Raw genomic sequence first — 25,856 nt, forward strand, 5'->3', positions numbered from 1 at the left:
AAAATACTTTAATTCTTTTAGTTTGAAAACACAATGAATGAAATAACATTCGAATATTTGAATGTTTTTTACCTAAGTTATTTTCATTTTTAAATGACTATCGTCATTGAAACATACGTTTATACGTCGTTGTACGATCGTACTAGTTTCGCAAAACATCAGAGAAACGATGAGGTATGAAAAATTGATTAGTTTAACAACCGGCTCACGTACCACCATCCATTTTCCTTTTCTTTTCGTTGTACGTATTTATAAATAATGAATGAAAGGCTTCGAAAATGAAAAAATAGATATTTTCTACTTATCAATTGTAACCAAAGTAAAGGACTCGAACGAAATATGATGACATAGTTATAGTATGCTCTTTAAAGGTGTGTTATTTAGCTTACCACACATATGTGTACATTCATTTTGGCGATATTCCTTACGAGAAAGCGAAGGAAAACGATTTAAACGTGAATAAATGATCAAAGCAGGTAGAACATAAAACTCGTCTCTTTCTTACGTATTTCTTTTTTTCTTTCCTGTAATATCGTATACTCCAGTTGAAGAAAGAAAGAAGGAAGAAAAACATAGTTTCCTTTATATCAATCGATGTCCAAGATGACGAGGAAACAAGCTTGGAATGAAGAAACTATTTACGCTTTGAAGTTGTACGAAACATTTCTCGGATTAATCGGAGTTTGGCCTTTCGATGTTGAAAAATTGTCATCCAAGTTACGTTGGTTTTTGGCTATTTTGATACAAGTTAGTCAACAAGTTATCGTGATATCAATTTAATTGTTATCTTACCGCGAGATTTTATTAAATTTACAAATTGAATTTATGTGAAAATAATAAAACTAGTAATTGACATATTTTGTTCAGATGAGTACGATAATTAGTTTATCATTGGAGGTTTATCTACATTGCGTTGATCTCGATGACACCATGGATGCATTTTTAATGGATCTTTCATCGGTCGTCAGTATCTCTAAATTATTGCTTACGAGAATTAATTGTCAATATACTCTATCATTGGTGTCATCTATCGTCAAGGATCTTTCATTTTTGGAAGATTCTGATCAAAGAGAAATTGTGATGAAGTATACTTCCAGGGGAAAAATCGTTTCAGCTACTATACTATATTTAGGTTATGCGTCTGGCTTTAGTTTTGTTTTCAGAACACTACCGTTGCATTACATTCTACCATTCAATTCTAATATTAACGAGAGCAGCAACACCAAATCAACGATTTATTTTTTATCAACTTATTGCGTTTTCGAAGATCAATCGGGACTTTGGCGTACTGGGATTCTTATTCTTCAAGCTATGCAGATATTTGTTAATGCAACCTCTCATTGTGGAAACGATGGATTTTTTTTCGGTATTGCGATGTACCTTTGCGGTCAATTCGAAGTACTCAAAATGAATTTTGCCAATTTGAAATGTAAGAATAATCGTTCTAATCAAAAATTTGACACACTCGTAAGGAGACATTGTCATTTGATTCGTCTTGCTGATAATTTGGAAGAAGCATTTAACATGATAATATTGATACAATTGTTGATGAGTGCTTTGCTTCTTTGCGTCGAGGGTAAATTTTTCTGATGTATTCTCATTATTATTTATTATACAATCTGATCAAAGTGAGTTTGTTTATTTTTCAGGCTTTCAAATGTTGGTGTCTCTCGATGAAAATGATACGATTGCAGCTGCCAAACATGCAGTCCTTATCGTAACCCTACTCGTTCAATTATTTATTTATTCTTACGCAGGTGACATGTTAGAATCTAAGACAGCCGAAATAGTTCTCGGCGTTTACGATTCTTCGTGGTATACTTTCGACACTAGTTCCATCAAAAATCTAGCCTTCGTCATGTTTTATGGTAGAATACCACGGCAAGTAACGGCAGGAAAATTTGTTTCTATGAATCTTTTAACATTCAAAGAAATTATCAAAGCTTCGGCATCGTATTTTTCCGTACTTAGAGTAGCTTTGTACGAATGAAGAAGTATCGTTGTTTTATACATTAAAATTGTCTCTGAAAATTATTCGAGACTTACGAAACAAGCGAATGGAATTTTGCAAATTTCATGAATTAGAATTAATCGAATACATAACTTACCCCTATTTCCAGTTCTATTTTCTTTTTTTTCATTAAATAGAAATTCATTACAGTCGATAAAACTGTCGTAGATTTTTGTTTAGAATGTTATTTTTTAGGAGCAACAGGTGTGCGAGAACATTGCCTAAAAATGTGTATGCAAACGTATACAATTCAGTTTAATTGTTAACGTGGAACGATTAGTTTATGACGATGAGTCTTGAAAAACGTTTGTATGTTTGTTAAACGAATCTATTATACTTGGAACTCTTGGCTTATGCGTTCGTTCAACAAATTTCATTCGAATTCTTGAAAATAATCTTTTTTGTTTTGTTTTTAAATATTTCTGATTTGTATTATTTGTAATTGCATGCATCGACAGAGACAGTCAATGAAGTACCAATAGATTTTTATCAAATAATTATATTGTTGAATAATTTTAAACCTTTCGTTTCTAAAAATTCATACACGAGTCGTATTATGGCTGTATCGAAAGGATTAATAATTATTTAAAAATATGTAAAATAGAGATATGATCACGGAAATGATCATTTTTATAATATCTTAATAAATTGTTTGTAGGAAATTATGTTCGGAAATTTACATTGTTAATTAATAGTGGATTATGATAGGTGTTCTATTATTGACTGTCGGTGTATTTACTTTCTTCCTTATTAATTCATCAACTTACCTGTTCGTCAATGATCTTTCGTCGATATAGATTTATCAATTATGACCAGTTAAAAAATGGCTCTTTGCAATAACGTTACTTCTTGTTTTTTGAAAACATACCAAATTGTTGAAGATTTTAAACGATTTCAAAACTTGTACAGGTTCCTTTTTTACTGGTCGAGTCGTCGTTAAGAAAGGCACCGACTTCACACGATAATTGATGACTTCTCTTCAACCAATGAAGTCACGTAATCCTCTGCTGAACAATATAATCATTTTAATATTTTTTACCTTTATAAACGCAAATAATTATTTGTTAGTTGATTAATTTAAAGTAAAGTGATTTTCAACAACAACAAAAAGTGTATATTTTTTTTTAATCGGAGCTCACAAACACTCATCCAATTGGATTTTTCATGATTTTATTAAACATTTATTCCGATCAAAGATATTTTTCATATCTTGCACCAATAACACTACCCGAAATGAACATTGATCGCATAACACCTAACCATCGGAAATGCAGTTACTGACTTAGATGGATAAAGACATTTTTCCTATTCCACATTTTTATCAGCAGATGTGAATAAAATATGAATCATCTATCGATGATAGAAATATCCTCTTGGACAGGAAAAAAAGAAATTTACTTGGAACAATTTTACTGGAGAAAACATTTGCGAATGTAACACTCTACTCTTATTTCAAACAACATAAAAGAAGGAGTCTTTTGTTTGTAATATATCCATTGGAATACGAACGTCATAAAACGCATTACTGAATAATACTATAATGTCGATACGCATACATTGTCGTATGCAAAATTGTTCAGCAAAATATATTATCTTATATAAAATTATGCGATATCGTCTATAATGTTACCACTCACGCGATGGATAGGGTAGGATAATAGATTTGTTCGAATTGAATCGAATTACGAAGCTCGTGCGCATTTTCCCATAGCATTTACTATTCATCTTCCCATCGATTTCATTTAAATTCTTTCTTCGCGATCTTGCACGAATAATACATAAGATAGTTAAAACCATTACAACTTGGATGCACTTTAGGAAAAACATTATCTTTTTTCCTCTTTTATTATTATTATCATTTTTTATTAGACGATATTGTTTCGTTATCGTTAACTCGATGCAAATGCATCAAGAAAAATGAATAACATAAATGATGTTGTCTGGACTACCGAAGCCAATTATGCTTTAGGAACATACAAATATATTACTTGGACTACTGGCACGTGGCCGTTAAAAAAAGAAGGATTATTTACGATGATTCGTTTTGGTATCGCTTTTGCATTAGAGGTACGTAAATGCTTATACGATACTTTTACTTTCTACGAAGTAGTGTGGGAAAGAATGCTGCTCTAGGAATTTGACTTTAGTCGTCAGTTCACATTTCATTGCTAAATAAAAAATATATATAATAGATCTTATTGATTGTTATATTTATCGTTTAACATAGTTCGGCATACTCGTTTCCGTTTTGATGGAAATTCGATTGAATTGTGGCACGGCCGACGAAACTTTGGATTTCTTTGCATTGACTGCAGTGACAATTGCTGGCTTGACAAAATTAATTCTGGTCAAAGTTCACCGAGAAGATTTACAAAGAATTCTTTTGTCAGCGCTCAAGGATTGGAACACGCTAGTCGATAGTTCATTGGAAAAAAAAATATTATGGAAGTATACGTACCGCGGTAAACTTTTATGCCGAATACAGATGGGGTTCGGTTTAGTTATCATAACTGCGATGACTTTGGATGCTTTGCTGGCTGCGATATCTTTTCAACCGGTCAATGAAAACTCGACTGAAGAAATTTTCAGACAGACACCTCTTAGGACAATGTGTATCTTTGGCGACATGACAACCTCCACTTATTGGACAGTATTTGTTTTTCAAGCTGTTCAAATGATCAATGCTATCGCCGTTGATATGGGAAACGACGTTTTCTTCTTTGGCATTGCCATGCACATTTGTAGCCAACTGCACGCCCTGAAAGTATTTTTCGATCAGTTCAAATCAGAGGAATCGAAAGATCGTATAAAGAAAATCGATGATTTCGTTAACAGACACTCACACGTTTTGGATCTTGCTCAAAGATTAGAGTACACTTATAACAACGTTTTATTGGCAGTTTTGATGGCAGATGGATTGCACATTTGTTTGGCAGGTAATGTTAAATCTTTTAAAATACAAGAACGTTTAAATGATTTTAATATTATTTTCAATCGTCAGGTATCCATATACTTTTGTTATCCAAACAATACGACATGGTTCAACTTTTGAAAACGACCGTTGCGTTTTTGGTCGTATTGGCTCAACTTTTCTTATACAGCTATACCGGGGAATATTTGTCTACGTTGTCCCAGGACATTTGCAACGTCATTTATCAATTTCCTTGGTACGAGTGTTCACCCAGTACAATTAAAAATGTAACATTCATTATAATGAGAGCACACGAGCCGTTACGTCTTACCGCTGGTAAATTTTATACCATGAATCTTGAAAATTTTAAAAATATTTTAAAAGCATCTTTTTCATATTTTTCCGTTCTACGAATAATGTTCGACGAATGATTTTATTATACGTTGGTCATTTGTTGCATTTAAAAACGATTATCAATGTTATTACTAAAATTGTACAAAAAAAAAGAAAAAAAAAGAAATGGAATGAAAATAGCATAAAATATTGGTTGTACGATCGGAATCGATATATTCATAATGCGTGCCTTAATTATGTAAAAGTTCACGCCTTAGTCCTATAGGGAATTACTAAGTGCTAACGTTTGCACCACCACCATTCGGATCTCGAGTGCATGCGCTCTGTTGGGCCCATTACCAAAAAACACTCCTTCTATTCTTCATTGGTTCAATCACGTGTTTTCATTTTATTTTAATTCCATCGTATCTTCCTCAAAACCAATCATCAGAGGACTCCATATTGGAGAAATCTGCGTAAATACATTGATAGTAAGATGTATGACACGATATATGATTAGAAATTTGATTTTCATCATGATGAGAAAAGCAGGATCCGTTGCAAATCGTTTTTTTTTTTATATAAATCTAATGAAAACTAACGAATAATACTTTTACAGTATTATTTGTAGAAAGTTTATTAATCATGCTTACTCTGTTTTTGGTTAATCTTAGCGATCTGCTTTTAAGTTTCATTTTCTACAATCCAGATGTATTTCTTGTATCTCTTATCACCTTTTCAAGTATATCAAACTAAAAATTCACTATACACAATATCAACGAAGTCTTCTTTCCAAGTTGTTGTACCGAGTCTACTTGATGCAAGACTGCGCGTAAATGTTCGACATTTTTATCAGTGGCTATAAGTAAAATATTATACATTAGCAGGGGGGGGGGATGGAAAAAAGTACGTTTTGTCATATCCGAATATTAGTAAACAAAATATATTTACGGGAAAAAAGAGAGAGAGAAAAAAAAACGTTTTTCGAAAATAATTTCAGAGAATTTCTATAGAAAGGAGAAAACTTGGCGGTGGCAACGCTATAATTCGATTACGCATATGGCATGAAAAATATAAGCCAAACCTAAAATTATACGACATAGTATGCGACGTCAAACGCACGCGCAAATGGTCATAGTTCGTTGCATATGGTTACGAATTACAAAGGTAGTGTTCATATTCTCATAGCCTTTACCCCTTTTCCCAATAATTTCGTTTAACATATTCCTCACAATCATGCAACAATAATACCTGCGACTTGATCCATATACTTTTGATGAAAATGTTCTCTCTTATTTTATTCCACACTGTCATAAGAAAAACATAGTATCTTCGCGAGTCCATCGCTAAAAATGGATACGGAGAAGGTTGTTTGGAATCCTGACGCCACGTATGCTCTAAGAACATATAAATTTATAACATGGATTACTGGTACCTGGCCGCTACAGGATCAAGGAATATTCGCGATTATTCGCTTCACTATTTCCTTCATTTTAGAGGTAGTACTTGTGTAATATTCATTTCGAAAAAATACAAAATAAAAGAATTACGCGAATCGTGATAGAGATCATTGAAGAAATAATAGAAAAAAAGAATTAATAACAAATGTTTTATTTATAGTGTAAATTAATGTAATTAATATAATGTTTAATTTGTCTTTTTTAACTCGTATGTTTGATAACAGTTTGGTATACTAGCTTCTATTCTACTCGAAGTTTATCTAAACTGTGGAGACGTTGACAAAACGCTAGAGTTCTTTGGTATATCAGCAGCTATGATTACGGGTTTGACGAAACTCGTTTTCATCAAGCTGCATCAAGAAGATTTACGAAAAATCATTTTGTCGGCAATCAAGGATTGGTCCTCGATCATTGACAATTCGTCGATGAAGAAGATCACATGGAAGTATACTAATCGGGGATTATTGGTGTGCCGCGTTCAAATGAGCTTAAGTTTTTTAACCGTTGTAACAATGATCATGGATGCCCTACCATCGTCAAATAGTTTTCAACAGAACAATGCAACATTCAACGAAGAAGATATTAGACAGGTTCCATTGAGGACCATGTGTCTTTTTGGCAACATGTCTACTCCTATTTATTGGACAGTATTCAGTTTACAGGGTGTCCAGTTATTCAATTCGATAATTGTCAATATAGGAAACGACGTATTTTTTTTTGGAATTGCTATGCACGTTTGTGGCCAACTCGATGCGTTGAATATTTTTTCTGACGAGTTCAAAGCGAACAATGAAAATGATCAACTTAAGAAAATCGGAGAATTTGTTCGTAGACATTTGCATCTGTTGGAAATGGCTCAATTGATCGAAAACACCTATACTAATATTCTTTTAGTCAATCTAATAACTGGCGGATCGCATATCTGTTTAGCAGGTATTTGATTTTTCATATTTTTTATTAACATTATTCTTTATATAAATGATTATTGTTTTAATCACATATTTTTTCTATTTTCACACACACAGGAATACAAATAATTTTTCTATCCAATACAATCGACGTAGTTCTTCTGACGAAAGTCGGTTCTGTTCTAATCATCATTTTGGTTCAACTTTTTCTCTACAGTTATGCAGGTGATTACTTGTCATCATTATTCAAAGATGTTTGTCAAGTTATTTATAATTGTACCTGGTACGAATTCTCTCCGAGTCACGTTCGCAATCTGATGTTTATTATCATGAGAACCCATATACCATTTAATCTTACGGCGGGTAGGTTTTATATCATGGACATTGAAAATTTCAAGAACATCGTTAAAACGTGCTTCTCCTTCTTTTCCGTTTTACGAATTGTATTCGAGGAATAAAAGATTGATCTTGTGTAAGTGTAGAAAAATAATGATATTGAATCTTCTGTGATCTTTTGATTATCATTTATTAATTGTAATTTAAATTGTTCATTGGTTGCATCAGATTTATTTTGATAAAAGTAAACATTGTTTACCGAAATTTGTAGCTTTAACGCCTACGATTTTTCATCAAAGGCAATTGGTATATCCATCTTGCTGAACAATTTGCATTAATAACAATAAAAAGAAAAAAACATATGAGCACAATTGTAAAATGCGTCAAAGAAGAAATATAATACCTTACCGCAATAATATTACACGACAAACAAAAGTACAAAGAAAATGTTTACGAAGATGGAAGAAAGGTACTTGTTCAATGCCAACATTCGTAGACGCGAATGGCATAAGAAACTTATAACTCGACGCTATAATTCAGTTAGGTGGATAGATGGTCAGAAAAATATAACCTAAGCTGCAATAAAATAATGCGATATTGTCTATAATGTTAGTACTCTCGTAGTAAATGACCGTATGTTCACTTTCCCATAATCTTGCTCATCCCTAATAATTTTGTTTAGATCATGTGCGAATAATACATGCGATAGTTTTGCTCCATACACCGGAGATGTATTTGATAACAATTTTGTTTCCACTTATACTCATTCCTCTTGTTTCCTTTTTTATTTTTATTCTTTCGTATCGGAGTGTTAACGTTGTTTCGTCGCGAGTAAACCCGACAAAATGGCGATCGACGATGTAGTCTGGAGTGCTGATTCCGTCAATGCACTGTGGATGTACAAATACATAACTTGGACAACTGGTACGTGGCCTCTACAAAGGGAAGGAATATTTTCGACTATTCGGTTCTGTGCCACATTTCTTTTAGGGGTACTGCAATACTTTAACTTACTAACAATATAAAATATATTAGTATATAAACGTTAAGCGTTTTAAATATTACGAAATCATCATCTGATTTATAGTTCAGTACTTGACTGCTATTATCTATCACAGTTTGGTACATTAGTTTCCATTCTAATGGAAATTCGACTGAGTTGCGGTAGTACCGACGAAACCCTGGATTTTTTTGGAATCTTTTTGGCTACGGTGGCAGGTCTGACTAAATTAATCTTCATCAAGTTGCATCGTGATGATCTACGGAAGATCCTTTTGTCAACGCTTAAAAATTGGTCAGCTATAGTTGAGAGTTCCTCGGCAAAAAAAATTATGTTAAAATACAGCCAACGTGGCAAATCCGTGGCCCGTATGCAGATGAGTTTTGCTTTTGTCATCATCATAACTATCATCCTGGATGCCATGCCTTTGTCGGAATCCTCTTCTAAACAGGATAATATAACCACGAGCGAAGATTTACCTAAAAGAATACCTCTTCGAACTATGTGTGTCTTTGGTAATATGTCAACGTCTACTTATTGGACAGTCTTCGTTTTGCAGGCAATTCAGTTAGTCAACGCTGTACTCATTGAAAGTGGAAACGACGTTTTCTTCTTCGGCCTTTCTATGCAGATTTGTGGTCAATTGGGTAGTTTACAAATACTCTTTGAAAAATGTCGTGGCCAAGAAGAGGAGGATCGTATCAAGGAAATCGAACAATTCGTTGACAAACATTCGCATCTGTTGGATATAACTCGACGAATCGAGGACACTTTTCATTACGTTCTTTTAATAATTCTAATGACCAATGGACTTCACATCTGTTCAACAGGTAAATAGATTATGTATGTTTTAAACCGATTATTAATCGATTTTATTTCGTACAAAATATCTTTTTTAATCTTCAGGTATACAAATATTGATGCTGTCCAAACAAAACAACATTGTTCCTTTGATCAAAGCCGTCGTTGCGTTTGTCGTCATATTGGCACAACTTTTTTTATACAGTTACGCCGGTGATTTTCTCTCGTCGTTGACATTAGATATTCATCGATTGATTTACAATTTTCCTTGGTACGAATTTTCCTCGAACAATGCTAAAAATGTCTTATTCATAATCATGAGAGCACACAAACCATTTCGCCTGAGAGCAGGCAGATTTTATCCAATTGATTTGGAAAGTTTCAAGAACATTTTAAAAGCATCTTTTTCATATTTTTCCGTTTTACGAATTGCATTTGAGGAATGATTTCCATGCGTATTATTTATTAATAGAAAATTGTTACTAAATAATTAATCGTCGCATGGTACGACTTCTATATGGATAAATAGTAACAGAAACAATTAACAGCGATTACTTTATTTAATATTGTTATTACTTTTATAATATAGCTTTAGGCAAATGCAGAAAGAATATAAGAAAAAAACCTATATGACATATCGAGCGAAGGGACATATATAATAAATAAAACACTAATTAAATAAAGCAGACTAATTACTTAAACATATAACAATACTTCGTTCGATTTAAATCACATTATTCATTTTCAACAAAATATTCAAACATTGTCATTCACAAGTATAGTATATGTTCTATACGATAAAACAAACCTTGTATGAAGTCGACCACTTGGTACTCGCCATTTGTTTCAATTATTTCCAATTTTTGCGAAGAATATTTGTCATCATCTTGAGTTTTTATTATTTTTTCGTTAAACGATACTTCCTCACTGAAAATAATGTCTTCGACGTTCGTAATGTGTTGCGACTTAGAAGAACGAAATAGACACACTGTGTGATCTTTGGAAACATAGTCGAAGTAGACCAGAGCGCATGCTCCGAGAAAAAAAAAACTAACATAAGAAAAGGGTAAGGAAGATTGCAGCAGAGAGTAGCGTTCAGATTAAATAAGAAATGAGTTAGGAAATGTTTCTCGCTACGTAACTGCTCATCTTGTATCGTATTACGAAAATGTATAGATCGTTCGATAAAATGACGACGAATGATAGTGTTCAATCAGCACTACTGGGATAGGCCATCAACCAAAAATGGGAAAAAAACCGTGGAACGATGAGGTTGCATACGCTATGAACTTTTACAAATTCTTAACGTTACCGACAGGTGTTTGGCCACTTCAGGATTACAATTTTTTCTCCAAAGTCCGTTCCGTTGTAGCAATCGGTTGTCAGGTAAACATTATTTTCATATTTTTAATACTATTGTAAAAACAACATTGCAAATTATTTTTCTATTTTACAGATATTCATGTTAATATTTCAATGTAAAGAACTTCTCGATGGGTGCAACTACAGCCATGTCAATTTGGACAGTCTTACAATAATCGCGTGCAACATAATGGCAATCATTAAAATCGCTTGTTATCGATATTATTCTCAACACTTAATCGATAATTACAAAAGTGCAATAAAGGATTACTCGGAAAGTAAATCCTTGAAAGATTTTGGGATTATGAAAAGGCACGCATTCATTGGGAGAAGTTTGTGTTCCAGTTTAATATGTTTCTCATACTTTTCAACGTCGATCTTCATGATCGCACCTTTCTTCATGGGTGTCGAAGGTACGACCATAAACGGCACGAGGACGAGTCTTCCTAAAACGTTGAGTTATCCGATGCCTTCCGATTGCACTTTGGGAAGTTTCAATGTTTCTATTGGATTATATTGTTTTATTTCTGCGTTGGATATCGTATTGCTGATTAGTACGTGCAATGGCAATCTTGGTAAAGTATCCTTTTACGATTATTATCTTCAACAAAATTATTTCAATAAAAATTAGTTACACAAACGTTTCATTTTGAAGGTAACGATTGCCTTTTTTTCGGTATTACCTTGCATGTTTGCGGACAAGTGGAAATATTGAAGACACAGTTTACACGATTTAAATTTCAAAAAGGGATGAAACAAAAATTCAGTCATTTGTTGTCGAGATATAGCGAATTGTTAACTTTGGCCGAATATCTCGTCAATACTATCAGCATCGTTTTGGTAGCACAATTACTCGTCAGTTGTATACTCATCTGTATCATAGGTATCATTCCCCACGTGTATTAGGGTGATCTTTCTTTTACGTATTTTGGAATTTTCTATGAAACTCTTTCTAAACAAAAAAAAAACAAAATATTCAAGGTTTCCAATGTATTTTGGCTCTGCATTATTCTGATATCTTCATGTTCACCAAGTCGTTGACCGTGCTGAGTACTTTTCTGTTGCAACTACTCATCTACAGTTACGTTGGAGAATACTTAAGAAATCAAATGGAACAAGTTGGTTATGCCGCTTATGGGAGTGCATGGTATGATTTTCCGATATCTTGGAGGAAGGATTTGATCTTTCTAATAATGAGATCGCAACAACTTGTTGAAATAGCAGCTGCTTATTTTTTCCCGGTAAACATGCGAACTTTCATGAGTATCGTTAAAACCTCTCTCTCGTATCTGTCAGTACTACGCGTAATGTTATTACAAACGTAATATGTGATAAACAAAACAAATAAAGATTCGCACCGGTTATTATTAGTCGCAATATTTTTAATATTCTATTGATCTGACCATAATTGTTCTTACTTTTTCCTATAATCAAATTATTTCTCGATAATGATGGGCTCACTATTTTTCTTGTGATTATGATAATCAAGAAGATCGAATACGTCCTATTAGTATAAAGATTCTTATACTGTATTTTATAGTAGACGTATGAAATAACCATAAGCGTGAATTTTGTCTGAACATATGTTACGACACATTTTCCTTTCTATATCTTCTTATACTTTAGGACAATTGCAATGGGAACGAATCAAGGAATCTATACGACAATAGAAGAACGTTCGAAATTTTTGTTCAAACACGTTACATTTCTCTTTATTTCTCTTTTTCTCTTTCTCTCTCTCTCTTTCTCATAGCAACGTTTCTACAACAAGAAATGGTGTCAGTGACAACGTTCCATTTCGGCTGAGGTTAGAAATCGCCGTCTTGATGATAAATTTGTCGGTTAACACAGCTGTTAGTATCGAATGAAATGTGCCTTAAAAAGACCGCTGTTTCGTTTCGGACTCTACAGCGAATTCTTGTAAGGTAATTACACGGAATACATTTCTATGGAAATAAAATAACTCTACTATGGGATAATAATTAAAGGTAATCTGCGTACAAGTTCGTATCGATTAGCATTTCGAGATAAAACGATCACGCAATTTTAACAGGTTACTGTCCAGTTCAAAAAGCGGGGATGGTAAGAAAAAAGAAGCATGCACAAAAGTAACGAAGAAATTCGAATCGTGCCAGTTGGATCCTTGCATGTTGGATCCGTGCAAGCCAGAACCGAGTGTGGTTATCATTGGGGCAGGAATGGCAGGATTATCAGCAGCTCATCGTTTGGCACAATGCGGGCTGCACAATTTTACGATACTGGAGGCAACGGATAGGTAACATTCTGTTTACCTTATGTCAAACTCGAATAATCTTTGGTGGTCTAATAAAAAAAGGTTACTTTCATTTGTATTCGATACTACGAATAACTGAACTAAAGTTATGCGTTGTTTCGATTGTCAGGCCTGGCGGAAGAATTCATTCCTGCTGGTTGGGAGATGTCGTTGCCGAAATGGGAGCAACCTGGATAGAAGGTGGATGCCTGACGAATCCTATTTTTACCTTGGCAGCTCAGGAAGGACTTTTAAAAGCCCCACTCTCCAGACCTGAGCCAAATCATGGACTCTTTTGTACCAGTGATGGTCGTGCGATCGATCTACCAATCAGCATCACAGCATTCCACACCTTCCGACAGATCGAACAACAAGCTGCTGCCCTATTTTCTTTGGGATGCGGTCGTACCCACGGTACGTTGCTGAATTTCATGGGAATCAGAATACAGCAGGAGCTACACAATTTCCCGGAGGAGCAACGGTACAGTTGCGATGTATCCTCGTATACACAAGGTGGGCCATTTTAATAGGAACATCTTGTACATTTTGAAATCATTTTGAAGATCAAGATATTGTGCTTAACACCATTATAAACAAAGTTACACATTCCGGTGTTCCTATTTAAATATTCCACTATGTATGGAGATATTTAGGTTAAACATTCACTTTAGGTCTTACCTCATTGTATTATGCGACGAACTTAATGACGTATTAAAGATTAATTATTATCGTTCATATCGTGAGAAAAATTCCTCTGTATCATTCTCATCATTTTAGATACGATGCTGCTAGGGTAATGTACGGTCTTACAAATTTTATGAGATGTCGTTGCGGTGACGATCTTTCTCTGGTATCAGCCGATCAGTTTGGTAGTTACATTGAGATACCTGGTGGAAATGTAAGAGTACCGCTTGGATATGTCGGTGTTTTAGCACCTTTGCTCAGGGATTTGCCGAGTTGTTGCTTAAAGTAAGTTTACATTTAAAAAATCGACCAATTTTGGGTTTAATTTTTTCTTTCTCTTTATTGTTTTGTGTAGATACTGTAAACCAGTGAGTTCCGTCAGATGGGGTGCTATCGACGATACCTATCCACGTGCTGTGGTAAAATGTTGCGATGGTGAAGAACATCCAGCTGATTATGTAATCGTAACTCTACCTCTTGGCGTATTGAAGCATCAACACGACAAAATGTTTTGTCCATCTTTACCGGCCGAAAAAGTCGAGGCCATCGCTAAACTAGGATTTGGTTATGTTAACAAAATATTTCTCGAGTATGCGAGACCTTTTTGGGTTTGGCGGGAAGGTGGAATCAAGTTGGCCTGGTCCGCTAATGAATTGGCTGATAGATGCGATTGGGTTAAAGGTTTCCTCTTTTTTTTTATTTGCAATTATTTTCCACAGTTTTTTCTTTTTTTTTTTTTATTATCCTCGAATAAAAAATTAAATTTTTGTAGGTATCTCCTGCATCGAGGAACTTCCAAGCTCGCAACACGTATTGTGTGCTTGGATTTGTGGCAAAGAAGCTGCAGAAATGGAATTACGTTCGGACGAAGAAATAGTCGAATCTATAACCCGATTGCTTCGACAATTCACGGGAGATCCTACTTTACCATATCCAGCTAATATTCTCCGAAGCAAATGGTGTTCGGACCAATATTTTGCTGGTGCGTATAGTTACATGGGTATGGAAAGTACAGTAGATAATCAGTGTGATCTGGCAGCTCCTATTCCAGGCGAGTAACGATTATTTTCATTAATCATATTTTATCATTGAATAATTAATAACTTATTAATTGATCGTCCGCGTACAGCGACGATACGACGAACGGTGATTTGATTTGATTTATTTAGGTACATGCGAACCGATTCCACCGATACTCTTTTTCGCTGGTGAAGCTACAATTCCGGGACATTACAGTACCGTTCACGGTGCAAGATTAAGCGGGATTCGTGAAGCTGAAAGAATAATTCAATTGACGAAAAAATACGGTGGTCCGCCTCAAAGCGATTCGAACAAATAAAGTAAGATCCAATCGTATCTTCCCCGTTAATGTACTATAGCTTGACAGCTGTTCTTTTAAAAGATTTTCTTTTTTACACATCGAATTAATATAATAAAAAACAATACTTCATTTTCAACTTCGACGGAGATCTAACTAAATTATGAGGTACAGATTTTAATTGATCACAGTATCATCGTATGCAGTTAACATAAATCAGCATATATTTCAATTATTATTTGATAACAATGTTAAAACAGATTTCATTTAATAGTAATATAGACGTGGACGATCGATATGAAGCGCATTTTGTAAATTTTATTATCCTCCAGTGGTCCCATCGATGAACATAATTCAAATCGTTGCCTACACGAGCGGTAACACTTTAACAGGATGTGTACGGATAAACTAGTGCTGCTAAACAACAATTGCGAGTTAGATGACTTAATAATACAAATTTAATTTTTATAATATCTCGCGCAAAAAAATTGAATTATTTATTGTAGCGCTTCTACGAACTCTAACTTATTTCTAATACATCTAAAATTTTCCTAATCTCTGTGCTACGTTTTAACAAGTGTTGAGATTTCGACGATTCCGAACGATACCTAACACACAGAACTTACATACGATATGATTATTTTATATTCAATATATCGAATATTTCGGTGGGCAATAAGTAGACACACAACCAAGTTAAAAGTAGATTATAGTTAAGAATATAAAATTATAATACCTTTTAATATAGCTCACATTTGATGCAAACATATTTATCTGATCATCATATCACGAAACTAATATATTAATACGAGTTTAGAAATATAAACGAGGAACTAGCACATTATAATAATTATTAAGTTTATAATGATATGTGAGAATAGTTACGTTAATACACTGTGTTAAATTATACGAAAACATAACAGAAAATATTAATAGGAACTGTTAGTAAAAATGTTCGACTTTGTGATTAATATCCATCATCCGTTTAAAAACGATCGAGCTATTCTATGAATATTCCTAATTAAAAATATTAAATGTCAGGGTATTGAATTATTAATGAAAGGCTAAAATAATACTGTAAAAATTATTTAAAAAAAAAAAACAACTCAAATGTGTGTAAAATAATGAGCCTCGGATGAAAAGAGAGTGTTAATGATTTTAGATAAAACATTTTCTAAGGAGAACAATTATTTCTATGTCAAGGTGGGTTTTACGAATAAAAATCATAACTATGATTGATTGCAAGTCGCCGGTGCTAACGATCTGCAACCACGAGCTATTTGAGCGCGCCATCACTTGGAAACCGAATTCTCTTCTAATATTTCATCGGCCCTTTGTTTAATCTCCTTCCATGAGTAAAGTATATCGCTGCTTTGAGTAATTCGCGAGCATATTGCCAAACGAAGGAAAAATACGTCATTTATCTTTGATGGAACTAAATGAATCTTTCCAGCGCCGTTTATTCTTTTCAGCAGTGTCTCGTTCACGTCGTTGGATCCCTGTTTTAAAAATATTCAATATGTGAACAAAATTTATTTTATTATATTTATTAATCCCCATCCCTACCGGTTTATATTTTGAAGTTTATTCAAAAAAATTAATACCTTCAATCTGAAGCAAACCAATCCAAGAACAACTTCAGCGATGATCTCGAAACGAGAATCGGAAAGAACGAATGCCTCGAATTCGTGAGCCAGAGAAACGTGAGTTCTGATATATTTTTGAAGATTTTCTACCCCATAAATTCTCAAAACGAACCATAGTTTAAGTGCTCGGAATCTACGACCGAGAGGAATTTGCCAATGCTGGAAAAAAGAGAGTAATACGTTTAATTTTAAAAATTCAATTTGTTTAGATAATTATGATTGGAAAAAGAGAATCAGGGAAAGAAGAAAAATAAAATATAATATATTTACCCTGTAATCAGGAGCTGATCCTTGCATTTCGTATTTCAGGTACAATGGATCGACATTAAAGGCGTTAATTACGAAAGTTGGATCTTTGAACCACATGGCGGAACAGTCGAAATTAACCAACAGCCACTTGTGAGGATTAAAATTAAACGAGTCTGCTGTTTCGATGCCTTTCATTAAGTAACGAAATTCCGGACAAATAAAAGCGGAACCTAACGTTGGAAATATAATTCGTTTATAATAATGTTTTACGCGAAAATATTCAAGGTAAAAATTCTTTACGAAATTACCTGCATATGCAGCATCTATGTGTGCCCAGACAGATTCTCGATTAGCTATCGGACCTAATTCGTCCAAACGATCGAAAGCACATGAATTTGTTGTTCCTAGGGTAATGACGACCTGCAAATCAATCAAAATATCAAGATATCTCGATGATCCAATTTTAACAAAAATCTAGAAAAGAGATTTTTGACAAAAGGACTCACGTAAAATGGTATTAGTCCTTTCTCTTTGTCTTCGCGAATAGCCTCGGCCAAAGTATCACCGCGTAATTTATTTTTCGAATCGACCTTCAATAAACGAAATTTCACGCCAGCGAAAAGACCAGCTCGTTCGACCGAACTGTGCGCTTGACCTAAATGAATTAAATAGAATATATCATAATTTCGAATCTCTCATTAATTGGAATTAAAACGATGAATGGGATTTTTCTATAAAGGTAACTTTTATAGCAATCTCAATTTAGGATGATTCGAGGTGGCTAGGGGGTAATGAGAAAATGTGCATTGGGTTGAAAGTGGTGCAGGGTGAAGGTTCGACTAGAATATCCCAACTAGAGTGGTTATTACAGGTTGCCATGGTGATAAAGTGCCGTTTGATGAAGTGTTTCGAACCCATACACACCCTTGTCAAACTACTTCATCATCCCTCTCACACACACACACACACACGCGCGCACACTCTCTCTTTCTACACCTTCGAGCCAATTGTATTGAGTCATTGTTGTTGAAAGCATAAAAGCATCATAATTTTTTTCTCACGATTAATATTCGCGAAAAATGTCAAGAGGAATATCGCGAAAGAAACTTACAGGAACTGTATGCGACCATTTTATCAATGATTTCGGCCTCGGTCCATTCAGGATGCTGTTCCTTAACTTCCTTAATTTTCTTAACTTTGGCACCGAGTAAAGCGACTAATGTTGCTTCGCTTGCTGTTCCCTGCGTGTCAAAGATAATAGAATTATCGTAAAATGATTTCGCTCTATTGTGATCCGATAATCCATATCGTAAATTTATTAGAAGACAAAAATATTTCTATACGAACCTGAATGACGCCACCTCCTTTGCCACCACTGCAAGCTAAAAATTCTTTCGGTAAATCCAACATTTGTCCCAACCAATCGAGCATTATTACTTCCAATTCCGTACAAGCTGGACTTGCCATCTAAATAGAAGAAAAAATGAAAACGAAAAAGAAAAAAGAAAAAACATTAGAAACTGCGAGTGAAAGTTATTCTAGCTGCTTATCGAACCATTGTTAAACTTACCCAAGTAAATCCAACACATGCAATAGCTCCGCTAAGCATGTCTGCAACAATAGCTGGATACGATTGGGCGGTGGGGAAATAAGCGTGAAATTTCGGACTTTGCCAATGGGTTACCTGCAAGATGTGAAAGAAAAATATAAATGATTAAATTCAATATTTTAATCGGTCGTTCACATATACGATCTGTGTATGATGAAACAGATAATAACGAAAAGATTTCATTGAAAAGAAAAATTATATATATATATATGTATATTTATTTATAAATCGATTGTAATATATTATCAATTTGATTTTTAAATGAGGATATAACTTAACGCGAGACGTGAGATAACTAAAGAAAGAAAGAAAGAAAGAAATAAAGCAAAATGATTTATTTCACTTACACCTGGCATTATCACTCTTTCTACGTCATTTATAATATCCTCCCATTTTTCTGCAGTACGAGGTGCTTCCGGGGGTAAAAGTGGTTTCATGTATCCCGGATCGATCGTTGGTAAAACCGTCCTAAAAATGATTCGTAAAAAAGTATATTATATTATAGTTTCTTTTTATTTAATTCTTTTTTTCTCCCACGCGCGTGATCGTCGTAAAGCGTTCAATTCTTAATCGAGTTTTTCAAGGTCTCCTTTCAGATCGGCATTCGATTATAAAACCAGTTAATGTAGCATGCATAATTTTTTTTCACATTTCTCGAGTATTCTTATTTTTTTTTTTTTTGTAATTTGACGTATAATATAGTTACAATGAATATTCACATTATTGTGATTTATTGGATTAATCATCAAGAATACGACCAAGAATATCAAGTTTTTAGTTGTTTAGAAACAAAAAATATAAATGACCAACCTATCTCTGATATTTTCTAGGTAATCCGTGATATAACTTATCATTCCATTGGCAAATTGTTTAAAGTTCTCGGCATCCATACTTGCGTATTCCTGTAAAAAGAAAAAAAGAAAAAAGAAAAATAATGATACAAAATCGTAATTAAAAGATACATAGATTTGCGACAACAGACATTCAATTAAAATTCTCTACATTCTATTTATCCTTTGTGTCTATCGTTTTACACAATTATTACTTCGAATTCGATGGAAAAAAAATATAATATAATAGAAAAATTGATTGACCAAAAAAACTATGAAGTGAAAGTATTAGTTTGATACACGTGTGTTCAAGTGTAACCAACGTTTGAATAGATTAATCTCATTGTCAGGATTAAACTATGTCAATGTCAAACATTTAGATAGCCATCATATTATGCTCAATCTCTTCCTTTTTCTTTATCTTTTTGTTGTTTTTTTTTTCTCGCATATCATGAACATATGAGCCGACCATATACGACAAACATAATTGGTGAGTGGCAATGATCTGTCGACTAAAGAAACGTTGCAGGAGGTGGTAACATGTGCGAAGAACTATGTGTGATATACATATACGTGTGTGTTTGTGTAAGCATTATGATGAATGAAATTTGAAGGACGGAAGTATGAAAGAAGTCATATAAATCATTATATTATATGTATGTATATCGTTTTATATATACGTGTATTTGTTTCATCGTAAAAATTCGAAGTCCATGACAGAAAAGTAAGAGTAAAACTTCTCTCTTTTAGTACTAGTCTATGTAAACGTGAAGCAACGTGACCATGACTCATTTTTGCGAAGTAATTTTCCTTCGACTCCTTTCTTTCGTTCTTTACGATCTCGGACTTGGCGTATATAACAACAACGGCAGTGATCATTGTAATATTAATATATCTTTAATAATATTCTTTTGGGAAAAAGATTGAAAAATATTCGAAAAAATAACGAGTAAATAATAGATAAATATTATTACTAATGTTTTAATAATTATATATTCCGAAGATTTGGTTGCTAAAGGTGTACAGTGATTCATTGGAGGTAGGGGAATCTTGTGATCATGTGCGTGACGTAGTAGTCACAATTGTGACGTCAGTGACAGGATTTGAAAGAGCGGGGAAAGCAAAGTAGCGGGAATTACTGACGTTAATTCAAAGACCAGGTATCGGGTCTTTCCTCATGGTTTTTCCTTCAAGATAAACGGAATGGTAATTCCTTTTATATTTATGTGCGTTAAACTATTATAGTGATCTTAAATAATAATATTATTCTGGAGGCACGTCGTCCATTTCAACATATTTAAACGATACGAAATATTATTTTTCTAACCAAATGTCAAATACAAGGAATCTCGCAACTGTAATATTTAAATATTATTGAATCTCTGATTTATTCGTAATCTATTAATTATAAATCAATTTGATTGTTTTTATATCATTTTTTTCGAATGTAAAAGTGTCTATACGTTGTTCGTATAATCGATTGGTAATATTTTTATTATTTCTATTTCCTGATATAAAAAAGAAAATATATGTGTATAATTTAATATTTAATTAATTATCTTAAAGAAACTCTTTTAAAACGTGAGATAAAATGAATGATGATATTTTATTGTATAGTAAATTTCAAACACAACGCGGTTCAACGAATTGATTAATTACATATTAAAAAAAAACTCACGATCGAGGACACCAAGAATATATACGTAAATCTACAGGTGAAAACTCGTGTGGAATCTATCGAAACCGGTCGTCAAACGGAGTTATTATTTCACAATCACTTTTTACGATCGAACTGCGAATCGATGACGACAGAAGTAAACTAATACCGATTGAAAAATATTTTACGTGTCACAAAAAAAACGTTACCTCGTGCTCGTCTATGTTTAATGCTCGGTGAAAGTAAAATTGTCAAAAATAAATTCTAAATTATTTTCTTTACGCCAATTAAATATTATATAATTAATTTTCAATCGTCAAATTAAACGATTAACTATTCATCAATTATTCTGTACACTTGTGTTAATGAAAAAAAAAAAAAAAGAAAAAAAAGACAAACTTGAATGAAAAATAATGATTAAATGAATAACACAAATGATGGGTGTTTTTTTTTTTATTACTTACAGTAAATCGTAGTAATAGCAGCAGGAGAGCAGCACTTTTAGTTGTCGCGTTATTGAATGATTAAATAAAATGTTAAGATAAGAGACGAGATAGAGAAGTATTCTCGAGTCGTTGTCGCATGGAATTGTCAGTCCATCGTTAGCCGAGGTGGTCTTTATGTATCACCCCACCCCTTAGCAACTCCGACGAGAGCGTTGAAAGCGCTTTTCGAGCACGAGACCTTTCCACCAATCGAATGGCTTTCTACCTAGATATATATGTATATAATATACCCCCATACAATACTTCAACAAACTCTCTTCCTTCTTTCCTTCCTCACCTTCGAGAGGAGGAAAGCTCTCCTTTTCTTTATAAGATCGATAACAAATTCCAAATCTATACAATTCATTTTCCTCATATTTTTAATTAATATTTTTCCTACTACCAAATTAATTTATCATATATTTGTGACTCTGTTTTCATATAACGATTAAATTTTAATTTAAACACGTATAATTTGAAGATAATATTATATATGTTTGTCGAATTTTAAATTTGATTTCAAATATTATATTATAGAGAATTATATTTTAGAATAATTGTAAAAGATAGAAGAATGGAAGATAATTATAAGAAGTCTTGAAACATTGTAAAGAAGAATAATTGTATCGTAGAGATACGTATTGTTTATAATTGTGTTGTTAATATATTAAATTATTAGTATTAATAGCGATTAGAGCCAATAATGTTTCCAAGAAAATAAATTCTATATTATTTGGAATATTTTTTATCTTATGTAGTATATTTAATTTGTTTACGTATTTTAAACGAATACCGAAATAATTTGAAACGTTGATATAAGGAAAGAAAAAATTTAATCGTTGCTTGATATATATTCGTGATATATATATTTATATATTTCTCTTTTCCTCTTCCAATTAATTTGACTCAACTTTGTGCGCGAACCTGTTTCGAAGAAATTAAACTAATTTGATGAAAATCGATTTTTTATCAAGTTTTTCCTTCATTCATTGAAATCGAAATGTTCTACAACGATATCACAAAAAGTGTTTTATCTAGAACTATTAAATATATATTTTCTTCGAACGTATCCCCTTAACAAAGTGCCTTTAATATGACAAATGAAAGTACTCGCGCGAGTTCAAACGATTTAATAGAATTTCAAAATGTACTGCCTGGCAAATACAGCAAGAGAGGAAATACGATTTCACGTGAGAAATCAAGGAACTATTGAGACCGACCAAATTGAATTAGGGCGTATGCATTCAAAGGTACTATTCGTCGACTTGGAAAATTTTTCCTTCCTCAATTAAAATTAGAAAAGATCTTTCTCGCTTAAGTTTTTTCTTTTTCTATCTTTTCTTTCTTTATTAATTATTTTTATTTTGAATATTTTAATGGACATAAATAATACGCTCGATCTAAATGGTAAACAACATTTTTTTATTTTTTCTTGTGATCAATTTGAAATAATAATTTAAATTAAAAGGATGAAAAAAATAAGTTGAAAAAAGAAACGAAAAGAATAATTAAGATAAGATCTTTCGAAAGAAGCAGCAACAAGTTTAAAGCGAAATAAAGAAACCTGTAGCTTCTTCCTGTTTCACCACATTTTTTTGAAGATTTATTACTTTCTATTAGTTCGCTCTCTTTCAGTTTACATCAATTCATTCTGATTAATAATCGGTTTTTTGCATACGTAATGAACACGTGTGCGTTCTTTTTTTTTTTTTTTATTAAACAAATATGAAAAAGATATCAAATAAAATGTTTAATTACAATATTATTATAGATCTTTAAGGATCGTTTTAGCTTCTTAAATATTTACGAGAAAAGATTAAAAAAAAAAAGAAGTCGATATAAGAGGATCGTTCATTTTAGAAATGAAAATAAGTCTTGTCTTTTGTTCCGATTGTAAAAAGGAATCGCTCTTGGGAAACGTTAATTCGCCTCGAAAGTAGATCGAGCTAAGAAAGTAAATCCTAAAAGCTTACGGAAAAAGAAAAAAGTGAGAGAGAGAGAGAGAGAGAGAGAGAGAGAGAGAGAGAGAGAGAGAGAGAGAGAAGCTTTATTTCCCATTCGAGAAGAAAAGAAAGGGGAAATGTTCAAGTAAAGAAAGAAAGAAAGAAAGAAAGAGAGACCCAAAGATTTTTCTTCGCAACTTCTTTCTGACTTTTCTACTCCCTCGGACATGCTCGAGTGTTCCCACCCGTTTCTTTTTTTATTTTTCCTTCGAATCGTTTTTCCTTTTCTTCATTTTGAAACCATGGAACAAGCGTAAGTTCTTCTCGATAAAATGTGCCGTTGTCATGGTTACCATCAAGTAGGATAATCAACAGGACGATTCTTTTTCGTCTGGATGGAACACTCGTATCTACTTTTACATTGTATCTAATTTACGATTGAATAAATCTAAAAAAATATCAATCGTAAGTTGAAATTTAATGAAAAATCCAATTAATTTCAAATCGTTCTTAACCTACAATGACGGTATAATGACCTGCAGTACGATGATCGGATATTTTAGAGATTGATAATAATTATTTTGTATTCAATTAGTTGTTTCTCTAGTCCAAAAATAAAATTATTAATAAATAGGTATCTTAGGGAATTTGGACATTCAAAAGAACTAAAACTTCGTTTTGATTAATTGGACGTTTCGTCCCTTTATTGGGACTTCTTCAGCAACTGGTAATTTTATTTTATTGTTATTTTTATATTGTGAAATTCATGAGACCTATATATCATCAAAAATTAGATGTTACCTTAATCACTAAAGTTCCACGTCTTTTTTATTTAAGCAGACATATATTTTTGTAATATTTAAAATAGTATACATCTATATTTCGTTATTTCTTGATCCGTTATATTTGAAAACTCAACAAAATTGTTTCAATCTAGACTAGTGTTTATTAATTTAGATATCCTCACTGTTAAGGTGCCCTCTATTCCGATGTTCTATTTATTATAATTAAATTTAAAAATTCCGTCATAGATGTTGTTTAAATTATTTGTATCTGTTCTAAAATTAATTGTATTATTGTTCGTTATGTGGTACATTTCACTAATGTTTCTTTTATACCAATTTTTTCTTCTAAATCTAAAATCGTTGCTGCGTCAAATTTCAAATTATGTCCTGTTTTAAAATGATGCTTTAATTTGGTGTAAATAGAATTTATTTTTGTTAAATTAATAAATAAATAAATTTGACCAGTCGAACTTAGTGTACAAAATACCATGTGAATGTGACAAGTGTTATATAGGACAAACGAAACAGAAACTTTAAAAAAGATTAGATCAGCATAGAAATGACTGTAAACCTACTAATGTTAAGTAAAACTAATACCATCGCATTAGCTGAGCATCATTTTAAAACAGGACATAATTTGAAATTTGACGCAGCAACGATTTTAGATTTAGAAGAAAAAATTGGTATAAAAGAAACATTAGTGAAATGTACCACATAACGAACAATAATACAATTAATTTTAGAACAGATACAAATAATTTAAACAACATCTATAACGGAATTTTTAAATTTAATTATAATAAATAGAACACCGGAATAGAGGGCACCTTAACAGTGAGGATATCTAAATTAATAAACACTAGTCTAGATTGAAACAGTTTTGTTGAGTTTTCAAATATAACGGATCAAGAAATAACGAAATATAGATGTATAGTGTTTTGAATATTACAAAAATGTATGTCTGCCTAAATAAAAAAGACGCTGAACTTTAGTGTGATTAAGGTAACATCTAATATTTTTCTCATGTATTTCACAATATAAAAATAACAATAAAATAAAATTTCCAGTTGCTGAAGAAGTCCCAATAAAGGGACAAAACGTCCAACTAATCAAAACGAAGTTCTAATTCTTTTGAATGTCCAAATTCCCTAAGATACCTATTTATTAATTATTTTGTATATCTACAACAATTATTACATCAGGTTGTAAGTACCTATCAAATATCCCACATAATTAAACCAGTTGTGTCTTATACA

General features: G+C 32.7%; 3 protein-coding genes across 3 annotated transcripts; 2 read left to right on the top strand and 1 right to left on the bottom strand.

Annotated features, from left to right (window-relative positions):
- Positions 1-603: 603 nt before the first annotated feature.
- Positions 604-5,353, top strand: LOC106787618. The gene is made up of 7 exons (XM_014750146.1): positions 604-747; positions 868-1,085; positions 1,164-1,576; positions 1,650-1,980; positions 3,925-4,078; positions 4,239-4,947; positions 5,013-5,353. Exons 1-7 carry the CDS (start codon positions 604-606, stop codon positions 5,351-5,353), a joined length of 2,310 nt encoding a protein of 769 aa, XP_014605632.1.
- Positions 5,354-13,245: 7,892 nt separating this feature from the next.
- Positions 13,246-15,511, top strand: LOC106787627 (peroxisomal N(1)-acetyl-spermine/spermidine oxidase-like). The gene is made up of 6 exons (XM_014750169.1): positions 13,246-13,397; positions 13,525-13,875; positions 14,172-14,363; positions 14,434-14,759; positions 14,851-15,129; positions 15,248-15,511. The coding sequence occupies exons 1-6, from the start codon at positions 13,270-13,272 to the stop codon at positions 15,415-15,417; spliced, it is 1,446 nt and encodes a 481-aa protein (XP_014605655.1). The 5' UTR covers positions 13,246-13,269; the 3' UTR covers positions 15,418-15,511.
- An 86-nt stretch (positions 15,512-15,597) lies between these two features.
- Positions 15,598-21,999, bottom strand: LOC106787626 (aromatic-L-amino-acid decarboxylase). The gene is made up of 11 exons (XM_014750168.1): positions 21,852-21,999; positions 19,711-19,802; positions 19,248-19,368; positions 18,862-18,975; positions 18,639-18,758; positions 18,403-18,532; positions 17,798-17,946; positions 17,600-17,711; positions 17,313-17,521; positions 17,001-17,201; positions 15,598-16,895 (listed from the first exon to the last, which is right to left on the bottom strand). Exons 2-11 carry the CDS (start codon positions 19,788-19,790, stop codon positions 16,689-16,691), a joined length of 1,443 nt encoding a protein of 480 aa, XP_014605654.1. The 5' UTR covers positions 19,791-19,802; positions 21,852-21,999; the 3' UTR covers positions 15,598-16,688.
- Positions 22,000-25,856: the final 3,857 nt, after the last annotated feature.

The sequence above is a fragment of the Polistes canadensis genome, unplaced genomic scaffold (assembly GCF_001313835.1).
Source record: "Polistes canadensis isolate GaletaPanama2010 unplaced genomic scaffold, ASM131383v1 scaffold_108, whole genome shotgun sequence".
NCBI classification, from domain to species: Eukaryota; Metazoa; Arthropoda; class Insecta; order Hymenoptera; family Vespidae; genus Polistes; species Polistes canadensis.